The sequence below is a fragment of the Penicillium alfredii genome, assembly GCF_028826965.1.
Source record: "Penicillium alfredii strain IBT 34128 chromosome Unknown utg000004l_segment0_segment0, whole genome shotgun sequence".
NCBI lineage: Eukaryota > Fungi > Ascomycota > Eurotiomycetes > Eurotiales > Aspergillaceae > Penicillium > Penicillium alfredii.
The window spans coordinates 3,221,801-3,246,169 of record NW_026622701.1 but is presented as its reverse complement, the minus strand read 5'-3'; the positions used below and the strand labels follow the sequence as shown (position 1 = coordinate 3,246,169).

At 49.2% G+C, this 24,369-nt stretch overlaps 10 protein-coding genes across 10 annotated transcripts; 6 read left to right on the top strand and 4 right to left on the bottom strand.

The window, feature by feature from the left end:
* Positions 1 to 64: 64 nt before the first annotated feature.
* NUU61_002871 (biotin--[acetyl-CoA-carboxylase] ligase BPL1) lies at positions 65 to 2,334 on the top strand (the record flags this gene model as incomplete). Its single annotated transcript, XM_056653453.1, has 4 exons — positions 65 to 828; positions 880 to 1,446; positions 1,495 to 1,766; positions 1,835 to 2,334. The coding sequence occupies 4 exons, from the start codon at positions 65 to 67 to the stop codon at positions 2,332 to 2,334; spliced, it is 2,103 nt and encodes a 700-aa protein (XP_056514520.1).
* Positions 2,335 to 2,491: 157 nt separating this feature from the next.
* Positions 2,492 to 3,247, bottom strand: NUU61_002870 (uncharacterized protein; the record flags this gene model as incomplete). The annotated part of the gene is made up of 2 exons (XM_056653452.1): positions 2,492 to 2,943; positions 3,022 to 3,247. The coding sequence occupies 2 exons, from the start codon at positions 3,245 to 3,247 to the stop codon at positions 2,492 to 2,494; spliced, it is 678 nt and encodes a 225-aa protein (XP_056514519.1).
* A 3,504-nt stretch (positions 3,248 to 6,751) lies between these two features.
* On the top strand, positions 6,752 to 7,786 carry NUU61_002869 (uncharacterized protein; the record flags this gene model as incomplete). The annotated part of the gene is made up of 2 exons (XM_056653451.1): positions 6,752 to 6,971; positions 7,017 to 7,786. The coding sequence occupies 2 exons, from the start codon at positions 6,752 to 6,754 to the stop codon at positions 7,784 to 7,786; spliced, it is 990 nt and encodes a 329-aa protein (XP_056514518.1).
* A 415-nt stretch (positions 7,787 to 8,201) lies between these two features.
* Positions 8,202 to 9,857, top strand: NUU61_002868 (MmgE/PrpD family protein; the record flags this gene model as incomplete). Its single annotated transcript, XM_056653450.1, has 4 exons — positions 8,202 to 8,561; positions 8,647 to 8,784; positions 8,877 to 9,655; positions 9,716 to 9,857. 4 exons carry the CDS (start codon positions 8,202 to 8,204, stop codon positions 9,855 to 9,857), a joined length of 1,419 nt encoding a protein of 472 aa, XP_056514517.1.
* A 102-nt stretch (positions 9,858 to 9,959) lies between these two features.
* NUU61_002867 (uncharacterized protein) lies at positions 9,960 to 11,957 on the bottom strand (the record flags this gene model as incomplete). Its single annotated transcript, XM_056653449.1, has 7 exons — positions 9,960 to 10,223; positions 10,277 to 10,350; positions 10,408 to 11,072; positions 11,125 to 11,198; positions 11,246 to 11,445; positions 11,518 to 11,611; positions 11,676 to 11,957. 7 exons carry the CDS (start codon positions 11,955 to 11,957, stop codon positions 9,960 to 9,962), a joined length of 1,653 nt encoding a protein of 550 aa, XP_056514516.1.
* Positions 11,958 to 14,741: 2,784 nt separating this feature from the next.
* On the top strand, positions 14,742 to 17,017 carry NUU61_002866 (sugar porter family MFS transporter; the record flags this gene model as incomplete). The annotated part of the gene is made up of 8 exons (XM_056653448.1): positions 14,742 to 14,873; positions 14,940 to 15,316; positions 15,375 to 15,631; positions 15,691 to 16,071; positions 16,123 to 16,280; positions 16,339 to 16,433; positions 16,496 to 16,782; positions 16,857 to 17,017. 8 exons carry the CDS (start codon positions 14,742 to 14,744, stop codon positions 17,015 to 17,017), a joined length of 1,848 nt encoding a protein of 615 aa, XP_056514515.1.
* An 853-nt stretch (positions 17,018 to 17,870) lies between these two features.
* Positions 17,871 to 18,232, top strand: NUU61_002865 (uncharacterized protein; the record flags this gene model as incomplete). Its single annotated transcript, XM_056653447.1, is given in 2 exon segments — positions 17,871 to 18,192; positions 18,204 to 18,232. The coding sequence occupies 2 exon segments, from the start codon at positions 17,871 to 17,873 to the stop codon at positions 18,230 to 18,232; spliced, it is 351 nt and encodes a 116-aa protein (XP_056514514.1).
* A 457-nt stretch (positions 18,233 to 18,689) lies between these two features.
* NUU61_002864 (uncharacterized protein) lies at positions 18,690 to 20,382 on the bottom strand (the record flags this gene model as incomplete). The annotated part of the gene is made up of 5 exons (XM_056653446.1): positions 18,690 to 18,773; positions 19,056 to 19,211; positions 19,291 to 19,505; positions 19,726 to 20,132; positions 20,189 to 20,382. The coding sequence occupies 5 exons, from the start codon at positions 20,380 to 20,382 to the stop codon at positions 18,690 to 18,692; spliced, it is 1,056 nt and encodes a 351-aa protein (XP_056514513.1).
* A 532-nt stretch (positions 20,383 to 20,914) lies between these two features.
* On the bottom strand, positions 20,915 to 22,749 carry NUU61_002863 (cytochrome P450; the record flags this gene model as incomplete). Its single annotated transcript, XM_056653445.1, has 5 exons — positions 20,915 to 21,123; positions 21,211 to 21,312; positions 21,369 to 21,652; positions 21,716 to 21,834; positions 21,913 to 22,749. 5 exons carry the CDS (start codon positions 22,747 to 22,749, stop codon positions 20,915 to 20,917), a joined length of 1,551 nt encoding a protein of 516 aa, XP_056514512.1.
* Positions 22,750 to 23,248: 499 nt separating this feature from the next.
* Positions 23,249 to 24,283, top strand: NUU61_002862 (UbiA family prenyltransferase; the record flags this gene model as incomplete). Its single annotated transcript, XM_056653444.1, has 1 exon — positions 23,249 to 24,283. One exon carries the CDS (start codon positions 23,249 to 23,251, stop codon positions 24,281 to 24,283), a length of 1,035 nt encoding a protein of 344 aa, XP_056514511.1.
* Positions 24,284 to 24,369: the final 86 nt, after the last annotated feature.

Genomic DNA, 24,369 nt, shown 5'->3' with positions numbered 1-24,369 from the left:
CTCGGAATTTTTTATCTTATCGGCCCTCCGACCCCGGACGATTTTCTCCCTTGACCAACCCACCATGGCCACGCCGACAGGCAACAATGCCAATACAACGGGCAAGAAGCTCAATGTCCTCGTGTACTCCGGTTCGCTCACCTACTCCGCCTGGCAACTCAGCCGTTTTCTGACCGACGATTTCGCCACAGGAAACGGAACCACCGTCGACTCGGTGCGACACTGTCTCTACACTCTGCGCCGGCTGCTCGCCCCCTACTATGCCGTCATCCCCGTGACGGGCGACATGCTCCTCAAGGAGCCGTGGACCACCACGTGCGCCCTGCTGGTTATCCCCGGCGGTGCTGACCTGGGCTATGGCCGCACGCTCAACGGTGCGGGCAACCGGCGCATCGCCCAATTCGTGCGCCGCGGCGGCCGCTACCTAGGGTTCTGTGCTGGAGGCTATTATGGATGCAAGCGCTGCGAGTTCGAGGTTGGGGACAAGACAATGGAGGTCATTGGTGATCGGGAACTCGCGTTTTTCCCTGGCACTTGTCGCGGCGGCGCGTTCCCCGGTTTTGTTTACCACAGTGAAGCCGGGTCTCGGGCTGCCGCGCTGGATGTCACCAAGGATGCCTTGAATCAGGGCTCGATACCCACGAACTTTCGCTCGTACTACAATGGCGGCGGGGTCTTTGTCGATGCGCCCTCGTTTGCCGATCGAGGAGTCGAGGTGCTGGCAAACTATAGTGAGAAGCTCAATGTCGACCCGGGGGAAGGGCAGGCCGCTGTTGTCTACTGCAAAGTGGGCGACGGGGCTGCAATTCTGACGGGGCCACATCCGGAGTATGTATGAGTTGTGCATGGACTGACAGCAGTCTGACTGACTCTACCTAGATTTGCAGCCGTGAATCTCGACCGGAAAGCCGGTGGGCCTGAGTTTGCAGAGCTAGTTGATGCTCTGGCTGCCGACGACAAAGAACGCACGGATTTTCTGAAAGCCTGTCTTCTGAAACTCGGTCTGCAGGTCGCACAAGACACTGCTTCGGTGCCTTCGCTGTCGTCTCTGCATCTTTCTGGAGTCGACGCCGAGCGCCCTTTGGAGATTCTGTCCTCGCTAGGCGAGTCATTCACGCAGGAAGGGCAAAACGAGTATCTCAAAGATGAGAACGATACCTTCCGTATTGAACGACCTGGTGCATGGAACCTGAGCGATTTGGAGGACTCATTGCCTGGGGAATCTTCGGAGCCTAGCGAAGGAATCATCGACTATAAAGCTATTGTCAAACGTCTTGTTATTCATGATGACCTGCCCTCTTCAAAGCTGACCCCATACTTCAACCACCATGCATTCTATGCCAACCTCCGACAGTATCAGTCTAAATCCCGGGAAGGTTCGTCGGAATTTGGTTCTAATCTCTTGTACGGCGAGGTAGTGACCAGCACCAACACCATTCTGGAGAAGTAAGCCCTACCGCTGTCGGTTGAATTTTGCCATCGCTGACTGTTTAGGAACACACAACTCCTGCGTCGCCTACCACACGGCTTCACGGCCACGGCCACCATCCAGGTTGCCGGCCGCGGGAGAGGATCTAACGTCTGGGTGTCACCGTCTGGTGCACTAATCTTCTCTACAGTGGTGCGACATCCAGTCGAGAAGATCCAGTCGGCTCCAGTGGTGTTCATTCAGTATTTATCGGCGATGGCTGTAGTGAAGGGCATCAAGAGCTATGCCAAGGGCTACGAGAAGATTCCGGTCAAGCTGAAGTGGCCGAACGACATTTGTGCGTGGGAGTTGACCCATTGATATTGATATTATGAGTTACCGCACATTGCTTACACATTCTTGCAGATGCGTTGGACCCCGACGACCAAGAGCAGAAACGCTACACCAAGATCTGCGGGATCCTGATCAACTCTCACTTCATGGCAAACGAGTACATCTCCGTCGTCGGCATCGGCATCAACGCCACAAACGCATCTCCGACAACTGCTCTCACCACTCTAGCAGCACGCTATGCCACTCCCGGTGCTGCACCCGTACTTCTTGAAAAGTTGCTGGCGCGCATCCTGACAACCTTTGAGGATTTGTATACCCGGTTCCTGCGCACGGGCTTTGACCGCGGCTTCGAGGGCATGTACTACGAGGACTGGCTCCACATGCACCAGATCGTGACACTCGAAGAAGAGGGCGGCGTGCGCGCCCGTATCCAGGGTATTACGCGCGACTATGGCCTGTTGCTGGCTGAGGAGCTGGGGTGGAATGACCGGCCTACAGGGCGAGTGTGGCAGTTGCAGAGTGACAGCAATAGCTTCGACTTCTTCCGCGGGCTGGTAAAGCGAAAAATTTAACGCGGGTCTCTACTTAGGACATATAGAGCATATGATGTATTCTCAACGAAATATCAACGCACATCTCTCTCCCGCTGTAACCCCCTACTTGTATATTTATAATACCAGGTGCACCTCTCTTGGTGTCTTCGGACAATTCCAGCGCCAGACTGGCCATCTATTGCGCTGCCTTCTCAGGATCAAATATCCTTGTCTGTTTAAAATCAAGCAAGCGGACCTCGCCACTAGCACGATCAACCAGAAAATTATACCGATTGACATCGCCATGAAAGCGACCTAGAGCCCTCTCGCACGCAGCCAGGTCATCGATAGACGCAAACCGCCCCTCAACCTCCTCCATCAAAAATCCCATCACGCAACCATTCTCTGTGAGGTGTGCCAGAAACCCGGGAGCAATGGGAGAGATTTCATCGCGGGTGTCTTGCTCAGCAAGCAGCTGGTAAACGTAGGTCTCGTTTCCCAGTCGCGGGATCTCATGGGCCCAGCAGGCGATGTTGGCAAATGCAGGGCCGCTATTGAACAATACTTCGTGGACACCCGATCGATAGCGCTTGGGTTTTCGTAAAGAAAGAACATCCACACATTGGGGATGCCATACCGGCTCAATACCTGGTAGCTATTCGTTTGACATTCTTGGAACGGGGATGCCATTCTCGCCACGAAAAATCTTCATGCTTGTCCATGTACCCTCGGGGAGTGCTGGGAGACGTGGGATCAATAGAAATGGGATACCCATGGTGTCTTCATCGTAAACATCGCAATCAATTGTCAAGTGATACACGCGGTTGCCACTTCGAATTCGGTAGTATCCTTTCTCCTGGCCGATCTCTTGCGACAAGTCCTCGAGCTCGCTCTTTGGTATGAATTTTGGCTCTTTCGGGAGTTCGGCAAGATTTGGCGTGGATTCCCTCATGGTGAAGTGGATGAGTGATAGATGTGTTTTTCAACGGGAGATAGTTTCTCGAGATAATTTATTCTTGCTGGCGTGGTCTTGCTCGGAGAACTGACTAGGTTCAAGTTCTAGTGATCATAGGCCTACGGAAATGTTTTTCTTTCTTTCTAATTTTGGCCTGCTAAGCGCTATGAATGGTGATCACTTGAATCCTTTTTCTGTTGAGTTCTGGGCGGATAGATCAGTCCCAATTAAAGCCTGATATGAAAGGTCATGCTAGTTAGATCCATATCTGTGGAGGCTAACTTGAGAAATAGTTTGGATAGAAGACAATATTGCAGGTGAATAAATATATCCAAGCCCACACTCAAACAAGATCATCTATATCGTGTGGCTGGCTAATTTACACTCTCACCTAACTGACCCCCATCCAGAGTCTACATATTTATTCATCGGTAAGGCTTAATGTGGAAAACTGTCCATGCGGTTTTATTACAACTAATAATGTTCTATATCCTTCACTCCCATAGCCTTGCCAGGATAGGGCGGTATTAGAGAAAGGTCTCTTGTTTGGCCGAAGCTTCAAGGAAGTGAGCAATGAGAAATACAATAATAAGATAAGGGGTATGACAGGCAAAAGATCAAGCAATTACATCCGTTAAGCCGGTGAATCGTGGACATCATAGGTATCTATCTATGTACGCTTTCAGCAGTTTTCTAAACGCATAGCACCATTAGCCCAAGAAACTGTCCAACCATGCATTGCCATATACACTCCTATAAATCGTTAGTAATGGTAGCATTTCAAGAAAAGAACCATTATCACTCACCAAGCCCAAAAAATAAGTGGTTATTGACATTTTTACGAGCCTTATTTATGTCCCTAGCAGCAAGGGCTTTTGTTGGCAGGTACTCGTATGCCTCTACTGTTTTGCCCCTCCACTCGGTTCTAAGATCCTTCACTATGAAAAAACATTAGCCTGTTAAAGGGCAGTTTTAGCATAAAGGAGGACGCAAGACATACATTCACCGGCTTGTCTGCTATGCAAAGTCTCATGCGACAATATTCCAGTCCAAGACATCAGCAAATGATTCATATCCGTTTCACCGTTAAGCCAGATAGGCTCCAGAAGGGCTTGGAAATATGGTTTGTTTATCTCGCTCTTGCAGAGGAGGATAATTTGCGGATTCCACGTAAAGAAGCAGACTCCTAATCGTTCTCCCGACGGGCAGGGTGGATCAGGCACCCACCCCCATTCATGGCTGCCAGGAATCCACATCATTTTATAAGCAGGCTCAGTGGTCAGCTTCTTCCCTGTGTCTTGCTCATAGCTTTTGCCTTTGTGGGTGGCATTCGCAAAGCTGGCGTCGCAATAAACCAAGATGTCCGAACGCAAAGCATCCGAGAAGCCCTTAAACGTATCTAATTGCTCACAAATGAAATTTGAAACAAACAAATCAGCCCAGTGCCTTTTACGTAGAGGAAGGAAAGGGGGCGGGGGAGAAAGAGAAGTATCTCCCCTATGAAGGCTCACTTAATATATCCTCTGTGCGTCTTTTGAACGACTTCGTGCTGCTAGTGAGCCTCGTGCTGCGAGTGAGCCCAAACATGGCATCCAACCCTTTTTCCATCACGCGGTACATTGAATCTGCTTTGGCTTTTTTATCTGCGTTCACAAACCATTCAAGGCGGTTTGTCACTTTGGTGGAGAAATCGAGGGCGCCACCATATGCGTCTGTCATAAAACCCCGGTTGTATTCATGAGACTTCTTTAGGTTGCCGCAGGAGGAGTGAATCCTCATTCGATTGGATCCATCGCGCGGAGAAAGGAAAGATGCGTCGGAGGTTTCGGGGGCATCAGAGAAATAAAAACTATCGGACACGTCGGGAAAATCGAAAAAATCGAAAGGATCAGCCGACGCCAATGATTGGAAAGACAGAAGCAGTAGTAGTAACAGGAGAGGTCGTTTCATTGTACAAATGAGAGAAGCGCTTCAAGCATGAAAACGCCTATATCAGGAAGCGTCGAAGTCATAAAGAGGAATTCAAATGTTCCAGGGCGTTGTGATAGTCATTTCCCCAGGTGCTTTGGCTATGGGGCAACGATTTAAATCTTGTTCCGCCCCCTTTGGCCCTAAGTATATCCTTCAGGAGCGAGGGTGAGAAAGAGAGTGTCCCGCTAAACCCATTATCGCATCTATGATGACGATCATGGAGTAGCCTTGCCCCACAAGAAACCTGCTGGTAGGCAGTTTCTTGTATTCTGGTTATTATGCTTGAGGCTAGAGCTGCTCAATAACTGTATTTCGTTGATCGAATATCGCTTCTCTGAACCAATACCCCAGCCACATCATGTTGCTAGGGCAAATCGGGCAGTTAAAAACATTTATTTTCGACGGATAAATGTCAAAGCGCTTTTTGGGGCGATTATGACCCACTGGGAAATCTGTGATAGTTACGGGGGCTGAGTTGAGTGGAGGAAAGCTCGTGTCAGTGTTGGATTGATTGTTCGTTATACCTCAATCATTATTCAGTTCTTTATCACGATTTTGATATTTGGTCTTTGAACGAATTTACCTTGACGTATTCTCTGAAGCCTACCCGACCTACACCTTCAAATCGCCCCCGGGGCCTCTCCTTTGAGTATACACTCATGTCATCCAGGTCATTCGCTCTCTTGAATTTATGAAAAAAAAAATGAGATTGATGTCAACCTCGCTTCAGTGATTGTAGCTAGGTATACCTAGTTCCTAGCCTCCCCTTGAAAACAGTGAGAAAAGTTATACTTCGTTCCCCACATGCTGTTGGCCCCTGCATTGTACCTTTGTATGGCCAACCTCAAAATCTCATGGAGTACCGAAAACGAACAGGGAATGGGAGGACTCAAGCTCTTGGTCCAGGGAACCACTCGATGCAACTTCACCATATCAACGGCGTATTTGGAAGCCGTTTAAGCAATTTTTCGATTAACTTATGTTTGGAGCCTGAGGCTAAATACGACAATAAATGTTACCATTATCTCACGTGACATCTTACTTGGTCTTAGCGATGCTTCGTCCCTGAGCAACCATCGAATGTCATCCACAGCTCCCCCGACCATGAGCTGTGACCTGAAGGCATTTCGGACTAATCCTTTATTCTGGACGAGATTCCATCGGATATACATTTTGTATTTCCATAAGACGCTCATATCTCGTTTGCAGCCATCTTGTTTTTCCTCATACGCCATGTTGCAGAGTCATGATACTAAGGAGCCTTGCTTCAAGTACAATTGGATTGATGGCGTGGAGACACTGGAAAAGTACACATGATTGGCGACATACTACGCGGTCGATACCGCATTGTCGATAAACTAGATTATGGGGGGCTACTCGACTGTATGGCTCGCTCAGGACACTTGGTCCAAGCGCCATGTCGCCGTTAAAGTTGGCATTGCAGATTCGTCTTTGAACGAAACGAAAATTTTTCGAGCACTTTTTGAACACCAATCATCGTCATCAGTCTTACGTCTCAGACGCGACACAATGCCATTTCCCCTAGACGAATTCGAAGTCATTGGCCTAAACGGAACACACCAGTGCTATACAATGATCCCAGTACAATGCAACCTCAAAGAAGTTTCCTTCAATCATCTCTTTCCCCTCGAAGTCACTCGGGCACTCTCTTACAGTCTCACACTAGCTATTGCATACATCCAGTCACGGGGTTATCTTCATAGAGTTTTGTCGCGGGAAGTATATCTCGGTATACTCTGAGTGTCTATGGCTTACATTGAGATATCTTGTCTAGATGTTTATATTCGCAACACTCTAGTCAAGCTCCACTTTGCAATTGATCAGCTCTCAATCGACGAATTCTACGAGTTGTATGGTGATCCAGACACTGTACAAATCACCAAACGAGATCGAAGCCCACCCCCTTCCAATATTCCAGCGAAGGCAGTAGTTCCACTCTATTTGGGCAAAATTGCAGAAGAATTTACGCTCGATGACACTCATGTGCTTTTGAGCGACTTTGGCGAGTCCTTTAATCCGACCTCAGAACCTCGTCGGAGTGAAGATTGCCATACGCCACTAGCAGCGCGACCTCCAGAAGCCCTCTTTGCCCCGCAAGCTCCGCTCTTATTCTCAGCAGACATTTGGAGTCTCGCCAAATCTATCTGGGAGATCCTCGGCATGAAAGCTATCTTCAGCAGCGAACACTATTCGTCAGATGAACTAGCTTCTCAGCAAATTGATATTTTGGGCCCTTTGCCCCGAGACTGGTGGGAGCAATGGCCCGAAAGAAGCGAATTCTTTCACGCTGACGGGCGCCCAACCAAGGGTCGTTATGTGTGGCCTCCGATAGAGCAGGCCTTTGAAGAAGGTATCCAAAATCATCGACGAGTGCGCCAGGTTGGTGAATATTGGAGCGAGGAATCGATTGCGATTCTGGACTTGATGCGGCGAATGCTCACGTTCCGGCCGGAAGACCGACCTACCGCTGAGGAGGTCCTGAGGTCGGAATGGATGGCTAAATGGTGTTTACTGGACTTTGAGCGGAGCTGGAATTCATCGTAGAACAAAAAAAAACCACTTAGCTCTTGTTGATGCCGAGGCTAGGCTACAAGGCTGAGCGAGTAGAAAGATGAGGAACACCATAAAAGATACAATAAAAAGTTACCCGATATGATATAGATATACTAATTTGGCGCACACTGCTCAAGAGCACTGCTTTTGCTTTGCTGCACAGCTCGTTTCTGTTTCGTCCAGATCAGGATTATCGGAACAAGCACGTAATTCATAGAGATTGTTGATGAAGATGCCTTGCAGTGGGACTGAGTAACCGCAGTAGGCGACTCGCAGCCGATTTACCTCGGGAGTGACAAGCGGAGAAACCCCAGGTGTCAGTCATCCCAGAAATCCTTCCCTATCAAGTTCATTCAAATTCACAGACATCTTGAACATATTCATAGTCATCAAATTCTAGAGAGCAATGTCTCAGCCGGCTTCATCGACAAACCCTAAAGGACCGCCTCCCAATGAGACGCGAACCGAGCATCTAGCTCGCTGGGCCGCGAATCTGCAGTTCTGCGATATCCCAACTGACGTCGTGGAACGAACAAAAGAGCTATTCTTGGATTGGTTTGGCTGCACTGTCGCAGGACGCCACCATCCTGCTGTTTCTGCGATCCGACAGTTTGCTGTCCAAATGGGGCCTTCCAGTGGCAGAAGCGAGCTTGTCGATGGATCCATCGTTTCCGGAACTAGTCCGGCATTTGCGAGTCTGATTAACGGTGCTTCTTCTCATGTCGTTGAGCAGGATGACCTGCACAACCGAAGTATCATGCATCCAGTGGGTACTCCAGAAGCTTGAATATTTAGATTGCTCCTGAGACAATCTGCTATTTGTTTCAAAAACACGAGGTTGACTTACTCAGGCAACTGTTATCTTTCCTGCCGCGTTAGCTGTGGCTCAAGATATTAGTGCCAATGGCCAGGAATTCATCACGGCCTGCGTCGTGGGTTATGAGGTCGGCTGTCGGGCAGGAGAGTATCTTGGGAAGGGTCACTATGAGGTACGCAGCATGGCTTGTGGTGCTTTCTTGCAGAAGCAGTTTTCAAAATCAATTATTTCCTACGCCGCTGAAAGATGCTAACCCAAGCCCAGAAATTCCACACTACTGGAACGGCCGGCGTTCTCGGGGTTGTAGCCGCCATAGCTCGTCTGCTAAAGCTCAACGAAGACCAGACCTTGTCGGCGATCGGGACAGCAGGAACTCAAGCGGCTGGTCTCTGGCAGTTCTTACTGGATGCAACGCATTCAAAGCAAGTACATACCGCAAAGGCATGCTTCGATGGCATATTCGCGGCCTATTCAACCAAAGACGGACTGCTGGGCCCTCGAGATATTCTCGAGGGACCGCGCGCGATGGGAGTGGCATTGGCTCCAGGAAGCACAATTCCCGAGGCCATTGATCGAAACCTCGGCACGGACTTTGCCATTCTGAGCTCCAGTTTCAAGTGGCATGCGTCTTGTCGTCACACCCACCCCAGTGTTGACGCTCTCTTGAGTTTGATGCACAAGCATGCGGTTGCGTTTGATGATATTGAGTCTGTTGTTGCTCGCACATATCAGGCTGCTATCAATGTATTGGGCTTGAGTGGCAGTGGCGAGACGGTTCATCAGAGCAAATTCTCAATGGGATTTGTTCTCGCTGTGGCGGCTAAAAAGGGCCAGGCTATGATTACTGATTTCACAGAGGAAGATCTGAGGAATGCTTCTCTACGTGACTTCCAGAGTCGAGTATCAATGGAATATGACAAGGAGATCGATGAGAAGTTTCCGGAGAGATGGCAAGGCACGGTTATTGTCACCTGCAAGTCTGGGAGAAAGTTTACGGAGTCCGTTTACTTTGCGAAAGGAGATCCAGAATTTCCTCTGACAAGGTATGATATGTCTCTCTGATAATGTGATGTTATCTTATAAGGCTGACAATTACCCGGAAGATCCGAACTCGAAAGCAAAGCACGATCCCTTTTCGCATATGGAGATTTCCATGAGCATGAGACAATCGACCGCTTGATCCAGAGATCATGGAACCTTGACCGTAAGAATGACCTACATGGATTTTCCATTACGCAGAGATAAGGTGCATTCTTGGGTTTTTCTCTTCGAAATCGTGCCATGTCCATCATGACCTCCTGCAATGTCAATTCCCAACCACAGCCGGCTCAAAAACAAGCTGGAAATTTAATGCGCAAACCTGAAATCCAGTCTCTTGCTTCCTTGTACCTTCGTAGACCTGAGATAGTTGGCCCGCTCCTGTTCAGTCATGGCATTCCAAGCCTTTTCTCTTCTCCGATTTTGGAACACATAGTATGCTTTGGCTGCCAGGAACAACACGATAGCCAGGACATTGATAGCGATGAGATCGGTATTCCCGCGTCGGTATTTCGGCTTGTCATCTTCTCTGTAAATGAAATAGGCAGCGATATCTCCTGCCTGGACTGACATCTGTGAAGATGGTTAGTGATGATGTGGTCGAGGGTTTTTGCATGGCCACCTACATTGTATAGTGCAGCCGACACCGAGCGATTGCCGACATTATTGGCATTTCTAGACACCCAGGCGACCACGATTGCTGTAATAAAGCTCAGCATTTTGCAACTCGTCGCAGAGAAGGCTGTTTTGTACTTACCATGGCAATAGGGATAGCTCAGCAAGACAGTCACCAGGGCATATGTTCCCCAAGCATTGCTAATAACCTCACTCCAGAAGCGCAAAGCAAGCAAGCACGGCAGTGTCCAAATAGCCTGGAACATAGCAACCAAAGCCCACTGGTTAAGCCAGCTAGATATCTTAGTGAGCAGCAACAAGTTGAAAATATGAAACACACTCGACGGGATAGTGAGCAAATTCGTATTGAACTTGTTGAACCCCACCGAGCGAAGAGTCAGCGTGAGATACGAGTTTGGCGGCGACTGAGGGATATATGCGACCACTCCGATAAAATATATCGGCCACATATGGTAGTCCTTGACGGCATCCCAGAGCCTGGACGGCGTGATGGCTTGGCGGTTGTGCATGTCGCCCTTGGAGGGATCGTCGCGGAGGACGCGGTTGGCGACGATGGCGACCTCGCGGTCCGTGAACCACCCGTTGGGTCGGAACCATGTCTTGGTTTGCACGACGGAGGCGGGCATCATGAAGAATGAGGCGAGCCCGATGCTCAGCGTGATCACGCCTTCGATGAGGAACAGCCATCGCCACCCGGCCATGCCGTGGACGCCTCCGAGATGGAAGACTGCGAAGGCTAGGAGGGAGGTCACGATGGTTGTGACGGAGAGCGACGTCCAGAAAAAACTGATGGTAGGTCAGCACTCGTACGGAGTTCTCTCACTGACGCTACTCATACCTTAGACGCACTGGCAGCTCGCGAGAAGTATAAAAGTACGAGAGCCAGAGGACGATGTCGGGGATGAAGCCACCCTGCAGAAGTTAATAACAATCAAAGCAATATTTAGGATGTCACTAACCTCTAAGATACCCAACAGACTCCGAGTAATCAAGAATGACCTTCGATCGGCCAGGGCGCATTGTGATACAGCCACCACTGACCATAGCACGATTTGAGTGGGTATCCACCGGTCTGGTCCGATTTTCTTGGACACTAATTGCGATGGCAGCTCTGCCAGGAGAAACGAGACCCGGAAGACAATGTTGCCATAGTTGTAGTCTGTAATGTTAGTACCGGAAGCCCTTTCTGCTACTTGCTTGGGCAGTGCTCGTATATAAAACTAGAACATACCATTTGTGTTCAGTCCCAAATCCTCGAGAAGCGTGTCAGAAACCGCCTGAACGAGGTTTCCTCGATCGACCTGGAGAGCGAAGAACATGACACACTAAAACAGACAGCAACAAAGATAAGCATTTGAAGCGCAAGAATAAGAGAGACATAGTACATACCGCCCATAAACAAATCCTCCAGTCAAGTTTGCGTATCAATTGCTTTTCTTCTTCTGCGGACCACGTCAAGGCAGGGTCAAACACATGGCGACACTCATACTGCGCCTTTTCATACACTCCACTCCAGTACTCTGCAATCTCAGGGTCGAGAAAGGGGTTTTGGTCATTTGGGATGGCAGTGTCGTCGTTCGACTCCCAAGTGCCATAGTACTTTGAGTGATCTTTCGAGGTCGCTTCACTTAGCGTTGTTACCGCAGTGGTTTTTGGCTCGGTATTGCCCATGGCTGAATTTTTGTAAGGCACTCAGAATATTAGTTGTACCTGATTTCGATGTCTGGGCGGAATGCTACTTATAAGGCCATGATGTTATCAACACAACGGCAGAGGAACCCCTCAGAACTCGGTCTAGTAAGTATGGCGTTTAGCACAAAAGAACCTAATGAGGATTGCTGCAGCGGCGTAATAGGATCCCTAATTGGCAACGGTGATAACGAATATTGAGATGTAGCAGTTCTAATTCATGATGTGAATTGCGTGCTCCATGACTACAGAAGGAAAGCCATCCCCGCATAGCCAGATGTGAGAATCTATAGCCTTTTGCATTTGAATCATTCATGTCTCTTTTTAAACCAAATTGACGATAATTTCTTCTCGTTATTAAGGGTCTAGGTGTCTTTCTGCTATCTTATCCTGCTAAGAAGATAGAGTTAAAGCATTACTGCCTTCGCCGGTACGATGGAAGCTTAACCATGTATTGAAGCAAGGGGAATCTATGTATCCAGAAAAGCAAAATTGCGGCAGAACATAGCGTGATCACATCATGCTCGGCTGAACGTCTAACGAGAGATAGGCTACTTCTAGTTATACAACTAATTATCTTAGGGATAGAATGAGCAGATTAGAGGGAGATCAGAAGTAGAATATAGGTTAAAGTGCTAAATATACTACCTGGAAAGATATTCTATACCCACGTTTAATAAAGAGAGTGAGGAGATCCATAAGCGTAATGTGTTATGGAAGCTTCGAGTCTAGGGAACGAAAACCTTAAATAAGCCGCGATAGAGAGATTCAGCTCCCAAGCTTGAATGTCTCCCTGTCTGCTGATCCTTTATTTTATCCTCTGTTGGGGGAAGCCTCGCTACTCTCTATGATAATCGGAAATTTCTCGGATGCGTGATTGGACACTTTAGGGAGTTGACGAAACTTGATTTGAATGACTTAAAGCAAATCAAGTCTTATGGTGTGTGGAAATATAGCATGGCCTTGTGAATTTTGTGAAATCATTTAATAGAAAAGTAGTCGCTTGGATGACTCTTTTCTTCTTGCTCATTGTCGGAATTCGGTTAAAAACAAGCATCTGTTTGTTTTTTTATGTTCGAGATGGCGATGAAACTCGTACCCGAGCTTAGAAGTCAGTATGCTCAAGTGTATCAATCATATAATCGGTGAAATAAAAGAGCTGTATATATTGTGAGCTAAGGGTTGAACATTGGTTTATGTCAAGCCTATATTATGGATAACGATGAGATTTCCAGCCAGGCTTAGAAAGTAGTAGAATCGACCAGCGAAAAGAAGAGGTTGGTAGGGCCCAAAAGAGGGCGTAATGAATGGGAAAGATATCGGTTTCAAATTGGTAAAATACGCATTCTTTCTAGCGTGTTCTGCTCAGTCCGCCGAGGCCCCAACAAGGTTTCTTAGATTGGAGTTGTCGCGGACCAACACAACGCTCGATGTCACGCATGGACTATGGTCACCAAGGCACGGCCTCGTCCTCAGTTTCTCTCGAATGCATTGACAGCCTTGCCCGAGGCCACCCCTTTCCCTCTTGGAGAATAGAGGGCTTCACCGTGTCCCATTCAGCCCTAGCGTTAGCCCCAGGCCCCCGGTCATCTGTACCCCGGACATACTTTTTCTCCTCTTTCCCTCTTTTCCTCTCCTTTCCACAACCCCCCGTTTTTGGCTGTCGCCCCCACCGCCCCTCGGGCACTGGAGGATCTAGCGTGATGCGCATGTGTCAGTTGGTGGCAGTTGACTGCTCGGCCGTTCTGGCCAGTGTTGGCGAGTCGTGCTCGGTCGATCGAAGCCAGTGTGACTCGATCGACTCAAGCGAGGGAAATTCAGGGGAGTGGTTTGAGGTAATTTTGGGCCAACATTTCTCCTATTGTGCCAAGAAACTAGTGCACGGTTGAAAGACTTAATTAGAAATTGGCGTATTATCCGGACGAGTGTCCCCCGCTCTCCGTCCAAGCGTCCGGGGGACTGAACCATGGGAAATATCCAAGAAAGAAAAAGAAAGAAAGAAAGAAAGAGTCTCCTAATTAAATTGTGAGGGATTTCTGATCTCTTCAAGCTATCAGAAATATCTCAGTTTGCCGGTCATTATCATTCTGGACTATAGCCAGACATGTTACCCCGTGGGTCCGGAGATAAAGTTATCGATTAGCTTCCTATAGATTCTGTACATTCCACGCGACTCTCCCATGTGAGTCGGGCAAAGATCCCTGTCCAAATATACATATTACAAGCAACATGGACAGAATCTTCGAATCCTTAATCCTTCTCCTGTGGCGTTTTGAACGTCAAAGAGTTAATCGCGCACTTGGACTCTCTTTGACTCTTGTTAGTAGGGGTATCCGTGTAAATACACTGCCGAGAACAGGCTGCCGGTCAGCCCGGCGTTTCATTTAGTTCTTTTTTCTTTTTTCTTCTTGCTTCCATGTTTCTACTATAGAGTAATCTTTCATTCGACGCCATGGGCTCACCTATCCATGTGCCGTACTAGCGCGTACCAGGATGAAGCGTACCAGGGCTCAGATCTCTCTTTTCTAGTGCTTACCAGGATCCTTCGGTTGTTTCTTCCTGTCTGTTCCCCCATGGGGAGCTCGGAACGGTGTGGGTTATTTGACCCAATTTAATCCCCACGGGGGTCCTGTCAAACTTCTGGGAGCTTCATTGTGTGTGCCATCTCTCACTTCTCTTACTTCTACTTCCCCCTCCCTCATTTTCCTTTCAGCTTCACTTCTTTCTCGTCTTCACTTCCCTAAACACTTTCCACTGTTGCCTACCATGACTGAGAAGGCGTCTGTGGACGTGATCTCTCACGATGAGAATGTGGTTCCACCCACCAAGGAAGAGCTGGTCGAGGAGACTGAGCGCCGTCAGTCGCTGGCGGTCAACCTGATCGAAAACCCTCTGATGGTGAGAGCTTCTCCATTTCTGGCCTTTCACCAGGGTTGAACCTGACAATTGTTACCCCCCCTCCAGCGCAGCACCAGAGAGCAGGCCGTCTTCAATGCCCGGACTTTCGCCGAGTCACACAACATGTCCGAGCATGTCGATCTGTTTGGTCGGGCCGCTCTGGTCGCCCGTGACCCCCATCGATTCGAGTCAATTACCGAGCTCGATGATCAGGAGCGGCACGCCCTCGCCTACGAGAGGGATCACAAATGGCACGGCCCGAAGATGCTCTGGTACTCCATCGGTCTGTGTGCCGTCGGAGCCGCCACTCAAGGTTGGGATCAGACTGGTTCCAATGGTGCCAACTTGTCTTTCCCCCAGGAATTTGGTTTGACGGGTAAGGGCAGAGATGAGTGGATTGTGGGAATTGTCAATGCCATCATCTTCTTGACTGCTGGCCTTGTGTGAGTATCTTGACAATGTAATCCCCTTCCCTTCCCCTGGTATTGACTTGTGCCATAGTGGTGCTTTTATCGTCGACCCACTGAACCACTACCTGGGCCGACGCGGCGAGATCTTTCTCACAGCCCTCTGTCTTACTGCCACTCCAATTGGATCAGCTTTTGCCCAGTCCTGGCAGGGACTGTTTGCTGCGCGTTTTGTCATGGGTATTGGTATCGGGGCTAAGAATGCGACTGTACCAATTTACTCGGCTGAGATGGCTCCCGCTCGCATTCGGGGTGCTCTCGTGATGTTCTGGCAGCTTTGGGTTGTCGCAGGTACGTCGGTCTTGGACTTTTCTGCTGCCTTTTCTATACCTTGCTAACCTTCGTCGTAGGTATTTTCCTCGGCTTCTGCGCCAATGTCATTGTCAAGGACACCGGTGCCATCTCGTGGCGTCTGCAACTCGGCTCGGCATTCATCCCCTCCTTTATTCTCGCCGTTGGCATCTACTTCTGCCCCGAGTCTCCTCGCTGGCTCATGAAGAACGGCAGACACTCCGACGCATTCAAATCGATGATGCGCCTGCGATCCCATCCCATTATCGCCGCCAGGGACTTCTACTACTCGTACATCATCTATGAGGAGGAATTGAAGGAGGCTCGTGGTGCTGGCTATTTCGCTCGTCTGTGGGACTGCTTCGCCGTGCCTCGGATTCGCCGGGCCAACTACGGTGCCTCAACGGTCATGATTGCGCAGCAGATGTGTGGTATCAACAGTAAGTTGCTCGACCCGTGCTGATGACTAGTACCTAACCGACATATTCCAGTCATCTCGTTTTACAGCTCCACCATTTTTGAAAATGTCGGCTACTCCGCAACCGAGTCTTTGTACGCATCTCTTGGATACGGTGCCATCCAAGTTGTTGCGACTATCCCGACGTTGTTCCTTATTGACACCAAGGGTCGACGAACGCTGACGTTAATTGTGAGTTGACTTGAAGCTTTGCGCGCAAGAATATACAGCTAACCACCTTTCTCTATAGACTTTCCCCGGCATGTGTATTTTCCTGCTTGCTGCAGGTCTTTCTTTGTTGAACGACAGCGGGAGTCGTGGTGCTCAAATTGGACCTGTTGTTCTGTGCGTTGCTTCCGAAGATTTACCAACCTACATGCACTAAGCTAATCCGTTTCTTTATCTAGGTTCGTCTACCTGTTCACTATCTGCTACTCGCTGGGTGAAGGACCCGTCGCATTCCAGTACTCCGCCGAGGTCTTCCCCACCATCCAGCGTGAGCAGGGCATGGCTTGGGCCGTGTGCATCAACAACACCTTTGCCGGTGTGCTAAGCTTCACATTCCCTCGCATGAAGACTGTCATGACACCGACTGGTGCCTTCGGCTTCTATGCTGGACTCAATCTGCTCGCTTGGTGCATGATTTTCTGTTTCGTCAGAGAAACCAAACAGCTGACTTTGGAAGAGCTGGACCGTAAGTGAACCCATCCAGCTTAGATATGATAGTCGATATATGGCACACCACTAACGCATCTTTCTTTCTTGCAGAGGTCTTCTCCGTTCCGACAAAAAATTTCATCCACTACGAATTGACCGTGTGGCTTCCTTGGTTCATCAAGCGATACATCTTCCGACAGAACATTCCCCGCCCTCCGCCGATTATCGCCACTGCTGAGAAGGCCGAGAGCATCCACATCAAGGGTGTTTAGACTTTTTGCGTGTGTGAGAAAGAGGCTGAATGCACACAGGAGTTTGGTATGGAAAATGTGAGAAAACGCAACCGCTTTTTCTTGGAAATAGCGGTTGATAGATGAGTCGAAGGTGCAGAGTTATGAGGAAGCGGTGGTGAAATGTATCTGCTTTAGACACCGAGTGATGAGGATTATGGTAGGGCAATGAGGCCACGGGCAATGAATCTCAATTCAACTGTTCCTCACTTGCAGATTCGTAGCGAACCCTGTTCTTGAAGGGCATGTATTTAGTAGCGTTTGCTTGATTGCCTTGAAGCATGATTCCTACGAAGATATCTTGGACAGCCATGTCCATCTCCTCAAAAGGTATGGTCTTCATCCGTGCAACGCTATACCCCCCCGGTATACCTACGAAGATGAACGTGGGTAGGGTTACATATAACTAAAAGCCTGCAAGCAAAAGCTCTACGAGCAAGACAACACAACAAATAACCCCCAACCCTCGTCCAACCCACGGATAAAGAGAAAAAAGAGGGGGGGGGGGGAAAGCGAAAACACTTAAATACCGGATTTAACCTCCAAGCCCCGGGACTGGTTGTCCTAGTAGAGGAGCCACGGATCAGAAGGGGTGCTTTGGTCCTTCTAAGGGTATGTATGTCACGGGCATATAATGTATAGCTCATAATGACCAAATTCATGAAAGTCCTCAGGAGGTTATTTCCTTTTGTATGCTCCTACTCGCCCCGCTACTACCTCCGTTTCCCTTTTACACACCACTGCTATGGGCTCCCTCATGTTTGCTCTCGGTATAATTTTCATGTTCTATTCTATTTCCAATTCCAGTACCCCTTCTCTCCCTGATCAATCCCCCATGAGCACCGAAGAACACAGCACCGGCGGCATATGGACCGCATGGGCTTTTGGAGTGATTATAGGCGCGTGCGCACATTCGCTCTTCAAGAAATGGCGCGCCTCGTGGCGCTCTGCAAAGCAGCAACAACAATATTACCATGACTCTTGTGATCTTGATCTCGAAGCTGTGAAAATGAACCGTGGGTGTGGGTTTGATGCTGCTCGCTCTGGAAAAAGTAGCAATAGTTTCAGCGCCGAGATGGAAGATGCTGCTTCTGCTATTGCTACTGCTACTACTCCCATGAAGAGAAAGATTCCGTTGGCAAATTCGAAAACATATTGTGATTTGCAGATTCCCAGACCTGTGAGGACTCGGGCTAGGAGGTTTGCTTGAGGGTTGCTCTGGCTTTGAGGGGGCTGGGGTTTCTTTTTGTTGTGGGACACTTGATATAATATGGACTATTGGCATGGCTCAGGCTCACTGTCCTCGTTTGATATATGGGCTATTGGGTTTTAGATCAGGGCTTTCACTCCGACATCCAGCTATATCGGCTCTGATACCATCCGGACTCGACATCGGTTGCTAGATCAAACGATTTGGGTGGACTTGCTGGATCGAATAGATGGTTCTGGCATCCGTATGTAGTTCCAATATTACTTGCAAGCAAATTGATATGATACAACCAGAATCGCATAGACAGTTCTGATTAATAGCTAGCAGTTTACCAGAATAAAAGCGAAAGGTTATTTGGTTCTTTGCTTTCTTGTTCTACCTCGACTTTTTTTTCAATCGCTATACCTATTGCAATATATAATAGCTTTCTCCATATAACTCAGTTTACACATTGTTCGCACATAAGAAACTGCCACTGCCGGGGTTATCATGAATCGCCTTCCCGGAGCTATAAAGACCAAGACCGCACTGTGTCACCATTAACGTTATATCGATATTATCAGTCCGGGTCCTGCTTACCAGAATGATACCAACACAGATGGAAAACGTATTGACGAATGTCAAGAGAAACTTGCGCGTTGATGAAAACCACAGACCCTTTGTTCATATACGGCCAGAAAATGCCGGTGAAGCCGAAGGTAAACCAGCTGCCGAATAACACTGCCTGTGTCAGGGAAAAAAGAGAAATAACGGGTTAGAAATATGCTTCGAGGTCTGTAAAGACAAGAAAGAAATATACAAGAAATATACAATCAAACTGAGGAGATTGTTAAACACTGGAATAGCAGATACAATGATCCATGCAATCACCCAGTTCCGCTTGTGCATGCGATCCGTGCCAGCGAAGAGCCGGATATAGATAGAATTGGCGGCAACGTGGGTGTTGATGACTCCAGCAAGAAGAATCTATTTTAACGCGATATTAGTTATCAGTCAATTCCAGAAGCTCCATGCGGCATATGGCAGACAGAAAGAAAGGACGTACAGTGAGAAGGGCAATTCCATAGGCTATCCTTGAGATCAACGGACCAGCGGATCCCAATGCAGGAGAGGCAACGTCGGCCCTGGTATACCGATAGATGACGATGGAAGCGATGATATAGAGGGAAATATCGATGGTTTGTAAAACTGCTAGAGCTTTCGGAGAATCTTTCGGATCTTTCAGCTCGGCCATGAAGGTGAAGAGCGTGTTGTGGCTGACTGTGCACCATTAGCATGTCATTGCATTGGAGTTATTTCTTTGCATTCTGTGTAGAGGAATACCGTATGAGAAAGCAATCTTGGCTGCCGAGGTGAAACATGTTACAAGATTGGTTTGTATAGTTGGCTGCAAGGATACTAGGAAATGCTTTTTATAGTCAAATTCAAGAATTTTGCAAGAGAACCAACGAAAATGGGGGAGGGAATGAATCTCGCACACCAAGGAAAGCCAGGACAACTTCTCCAAAGTCCGAGGTAGTGACATGAGCAACGAAACGACCAACCCCACAATGCCAAAGACAGTGGAGCAGATGGCATGCCGAGTGATGGTGTTTAGGGCCACAGTAAAAGTGAGGATATGACTCGCCATGAGAAAAACAAGGAAAAGCAGCTGCGCAGTCCCAAACAGCTCTCCGGCCCATCAGCACCTCGCCAGCATCAGCCATGCTGGAGGTATGGTGGTATCTCCATTTGAATCGTCCAACCACATAGCCTGTGTAGCTGGCTAACAGCCCTAACCCGACCAGAATGATACTTGCTGGGACTAAGCTCAGCCCGGCCACGGCAGCTGGGAGGGAGAGGATGCCCAGGGAGATAGTCTCAGCGACCATCAGAAGGCCTCCTTGCCTGGAAATATAGCCAGAATACACAATAAAAATAGATACAGATAATTGTGCACGCACCACCAACTCAGTGTTCTGTACTTGACTTCTGCGAATCGCTTGTCTCCAAAGGCATCCTGGCGTTGCTCGCCCGTGAGATCGGGCCTGTCTTCCACATCTTCTGGGGACTCAGTTGTATGCTGAGGCTCTCTGCTTAGTTCGAGATTTGTAGGGGTAATTCCAATAATTTGTGATCTCATGCTATATCGTCTCATTGTGAAATAAGGAAAGATAGACATGAGAGCTGTCCACGCACAAGCAGCCGAACCAAGCGGAATAAAAAGAAATGACAGGACTCCCCCTGACATCTGCAAAATGCGGGGGAAGTATTTAGATAGTCTGAATGGTCGCAGGCTCAAACTCATTGTTGATAAAGAGGCCGGTGGGCTGCTTGTAGCTGTGCCCGTTAGGAGTGATAATATCAACAAAAAGATCCATGTCGTTTGAAGAACATAGCATGCTGCTGCTCAGAGTCAACGAGAGCTGGTTAAATACGCCGGGTATATATCCAAGTGGTGCCCGCCGCTGGCTTCCTAGTCCCGCTTAGGGCGCGTTTATAAGGAAAGTCCTTCCTTGTAGTCTCATATTGAAAACAGCAGTTGATTTGTCTAAAGTAACTAGCAGGGGCCGGTAAGGACAGAAACTGGGTGGGCTGGGCATCCATCATATTATCGCATCAAATCCAATTCAATACATCATTACCTAGGTAGGCCGATGTCCTTTGCTTTCCTTTCCTCTTCTCTTTCGTTAGACAACTTCCTTCTCTCGCTTGGTGAATATCAGGCCCAATGAACCCGGAGTCGCAGTAAATTGGTCTCTCATCATCTGCTCGACCTGTCGAATACTGTCCTTGCCTTGGTCCAGGGGGAAGCTAAGCCGGTACTTGGAAACAAGAAGGGCGATGACAGTGAGCATCTCGGCCATGGCGACATCCTTGCCCAAGCAGGTGTAGCGACCTGTAAATACAACAACCATTAGATCATGTACCAGAATAAATGTCGATAAAAAGACGAAAGATAGTGATAGTCAAGTATAACACCTACCCTGGGCAAAGGGGAGAAAAGACCGGCTGTCCTTGACCAGCTCGGGCTCCGTATCCCATCTCTCTGGGAGCCATTCATTGGGTCTTTCATAGCAGCTCTCCACTGATCAGGGTTAGTATATTGCTCTGCAACCAATAACTTCAAAGAGAATCACTTACGCCGACCCAGAGTATATCGCGGTGCAACGATCGTGGTCTTTCCAGGGATAAAAGTTCCACCAATTGTCATTCCCTCTGGCGGAGTATCACGATAGCCACCTGTCGGGACCGCAGGATGCAGACGCAGAGTCTCCATGATAATCGCATTCAGGTATGACAGTTTCCTGAGAGACTTTGTATCGTTGATGTCGATGTCACGAACCTCCTCATAGAGCTTATCTGCTTTCTCCGGGTTCAAAGCCAACTCATAGAAAGTGAAGACCAAGGTCGGGGCAACCGTGTCACTAATCACCAAGGTTCGAGCTTAGTACACAAAAGGCTTCCATCTAGGAGGGGGGGCTGCTTACCTGCCAGCAACGATGGCCACAACCGCATCACCGATCAGTGCGGGGTGGTTGCTGTCAAGCTCGTTCTTCTTTTGGAAATCGTCGATAATCGCCTGCGACACGTCGTGGGATTTGGGTTCCTGTTGGATGTTGAGACGTTAGCATTCACCAGTGCAACCGACCAGATTGTGGAAAAGGACCCGGGGTAGGGTACTTACGTGAATGCGGTGTTTCATCTGGCCGGCACACCACGAGATCATTGTATGCCAGTCCTTGACAATCCAGTAGCCCTTGAGCAGCCAGAATCCGATCTGAGCCAGCCAGGGAACTGAAGAGAGGGGGCCCAGGATTTTCATTGCACGACGCAGATCCCGAACGGCGTAATGCCAGTCCTCCTTGCTCAGCATATCAAAGGAGCGGGAAAAGGTGAAGAGGCCCATGATATCAAAGGAAAACCAATAGAAATATGTCGAGAGGCTGGAGATGGCATTCCTTTTGCAATCGGCAGCAATGAGGCCTTCCAGGTCTCTTGCGTGTCCCCGGATGTGCTCCTCATAGTGCTCCATGGATTTGCTCGAAAATCCCTTGACCCAGAGGCGCCGGCGCTGGTCATGAAAAGGGCGATCGCGAGTGGTGGTGACACCAACATGGGGGAGAAGGAAATCATACCAGTCCGACTTTTGGGTTTTGTTTCCAGGACCATCGAGTCGAGCTAGCACCTCCGGGTGGAACACAGTGACTTCACTGGGTCCCGTCCGAACAAAGTCACCGTACTGGCGATAGAGGTTGTCCAGTACCAGGTGGTTCTGTCCATTGCGACATTGGTACATATGCCAGAGCTTCGACACTCCAGCCAGACGAGGACCTGGGAAGTGACGAGTGCGGTGCCCAAAGGCACGATAGAAGGCAATGCTCAAGAACAGGGACAGGATGAAACTTCCCAGGAGGAGGGCAGCATGGCCCAAAGCAGCTATCTCCAGACTCTTTCTTCCCTCCAGGAGGGCCAAGACCACATAGGCTGCAGCGGTGAACTTGAGAATCCGTGGCCCTTGCATGTGCCACTCATTCTGTTTGAATACAGTATGGTGGACTAAGACCCCGAAAACACTCAACAGAGCACATCTCATGAGCAAAGGTCTTTCTACAATATACTCCATAGTGGATGCAAGCGAGGACTTTTCCAGAATCTGATCCATGGAAAAGAAAGCAGGGGAGATGTATACCTCGACTGATTTAGGTCTTGGTGCAGATGGTGGGCCACCGGACTACGGCTCGCCACAAATAAGAGACCGACGTCGTCTTTCTGAGCACAAGTGGCAAAGAAATGATGCCGGTAGTAGATAAATAGGGGCCGGGTGACGTGGTTCGAGTCAGCACATGTATCGGCTTGGAACCGGGGCCATCCAGATGAAATCAGGGTTGAGCACGGCTAGTCAAGGGAGACCCTCAAGACGACTCGAATGGATATAAATTGGGCCAGCACCCTTGGCTTGGACCAGTATCTTGTGGGAAATTCCACTTCGTGCATAGCCCGAAAAAGGGGTACCTAAAACGATGTCTGCCTTAACTTCTCCCTGTCATGCGGCCAAGCCCCTAAGGATTCAACGGTTCGTGGATCTGATACATACGATTGCGCAGCAGCCGGGGCGATTTGCATATTCCATATGGCTGTTCACATACAGCGATCTCAAGACCATCATCGCCACCAGCTTTGGATTCGGCTTGTTGTCGGCATTGGGAGCCGTCTCCTTTGGCATCCACCCTTCACCTGCATGGACCTTGTGCGTTCAACGGATACCACTAGTCCTGCTGTGGGCATGGCTGAACCTCCTTCCTTTTACGATCGACAATCAGCGCCAACCAGATGCCATCATGGAGGATTCCATCAACAAACCGTGGAGAACGATGCCGTGCAGACGAATGACGTCCGAGCACGCCAAGCTGGTCATGTACATCTTTTACCTCATCGCATTGGGTACCAGCAGTCAGATCGGTGGACTGATGCAATGCGTGGCCTTGATTGGGCTCGGGGTGTGGTACAACGATGCGAGGGGCGCGGATGTGAGCTGCGTCATTCGGAATTTGATCAATAGCGCGGGGTTCCTCTGCTACACTTCTGGCGCCTTGCAGGTTGAGCTGAGTCCGTCTCAGTGGCAATCTTTTACCAACCCCGAGGGCCCTGGACTGCAATGGCTGGCCATCATTGGCGCCATCGTGTTTACCACGGTGCAGACACAGGATATGAGTGACCAGGTTGGAGACAGCGCTCGAGGACGGAAGACCCTGCCCTTGGTCATTGGCGACGCTAACGCCCGCTGGGTGACAGCTGCATGGATGGTGGTTTGGGGCCTGTTCGATCCCTGGTACTGGGGCTGGCTGCAAGGTAACGGGGAGAGCGGGATTCTGCGCTGCGCCGGTTTTGGCCTTGCTGGGTTAGCTGGTGTCATCGCGATCCGCACCCTGTTCCTTCGCAGCGTGGCCTCCGATAAGAGGACCTTTGCGCTGTGGAATCTGTGGCTGGTCAGTCAATATGGATTGCCAGTCTGTGCAGCTCTCAGAAGAGCAGGTGGGGTTGACGTGGCTGTGTGAGCTGCGGTGTTTGACGGATCAAGCTTAAATCCAAGGACATCGAGTTGGGGATCTGCAAGGTGCATCTCTCGGGGTTTCCTTTTGTG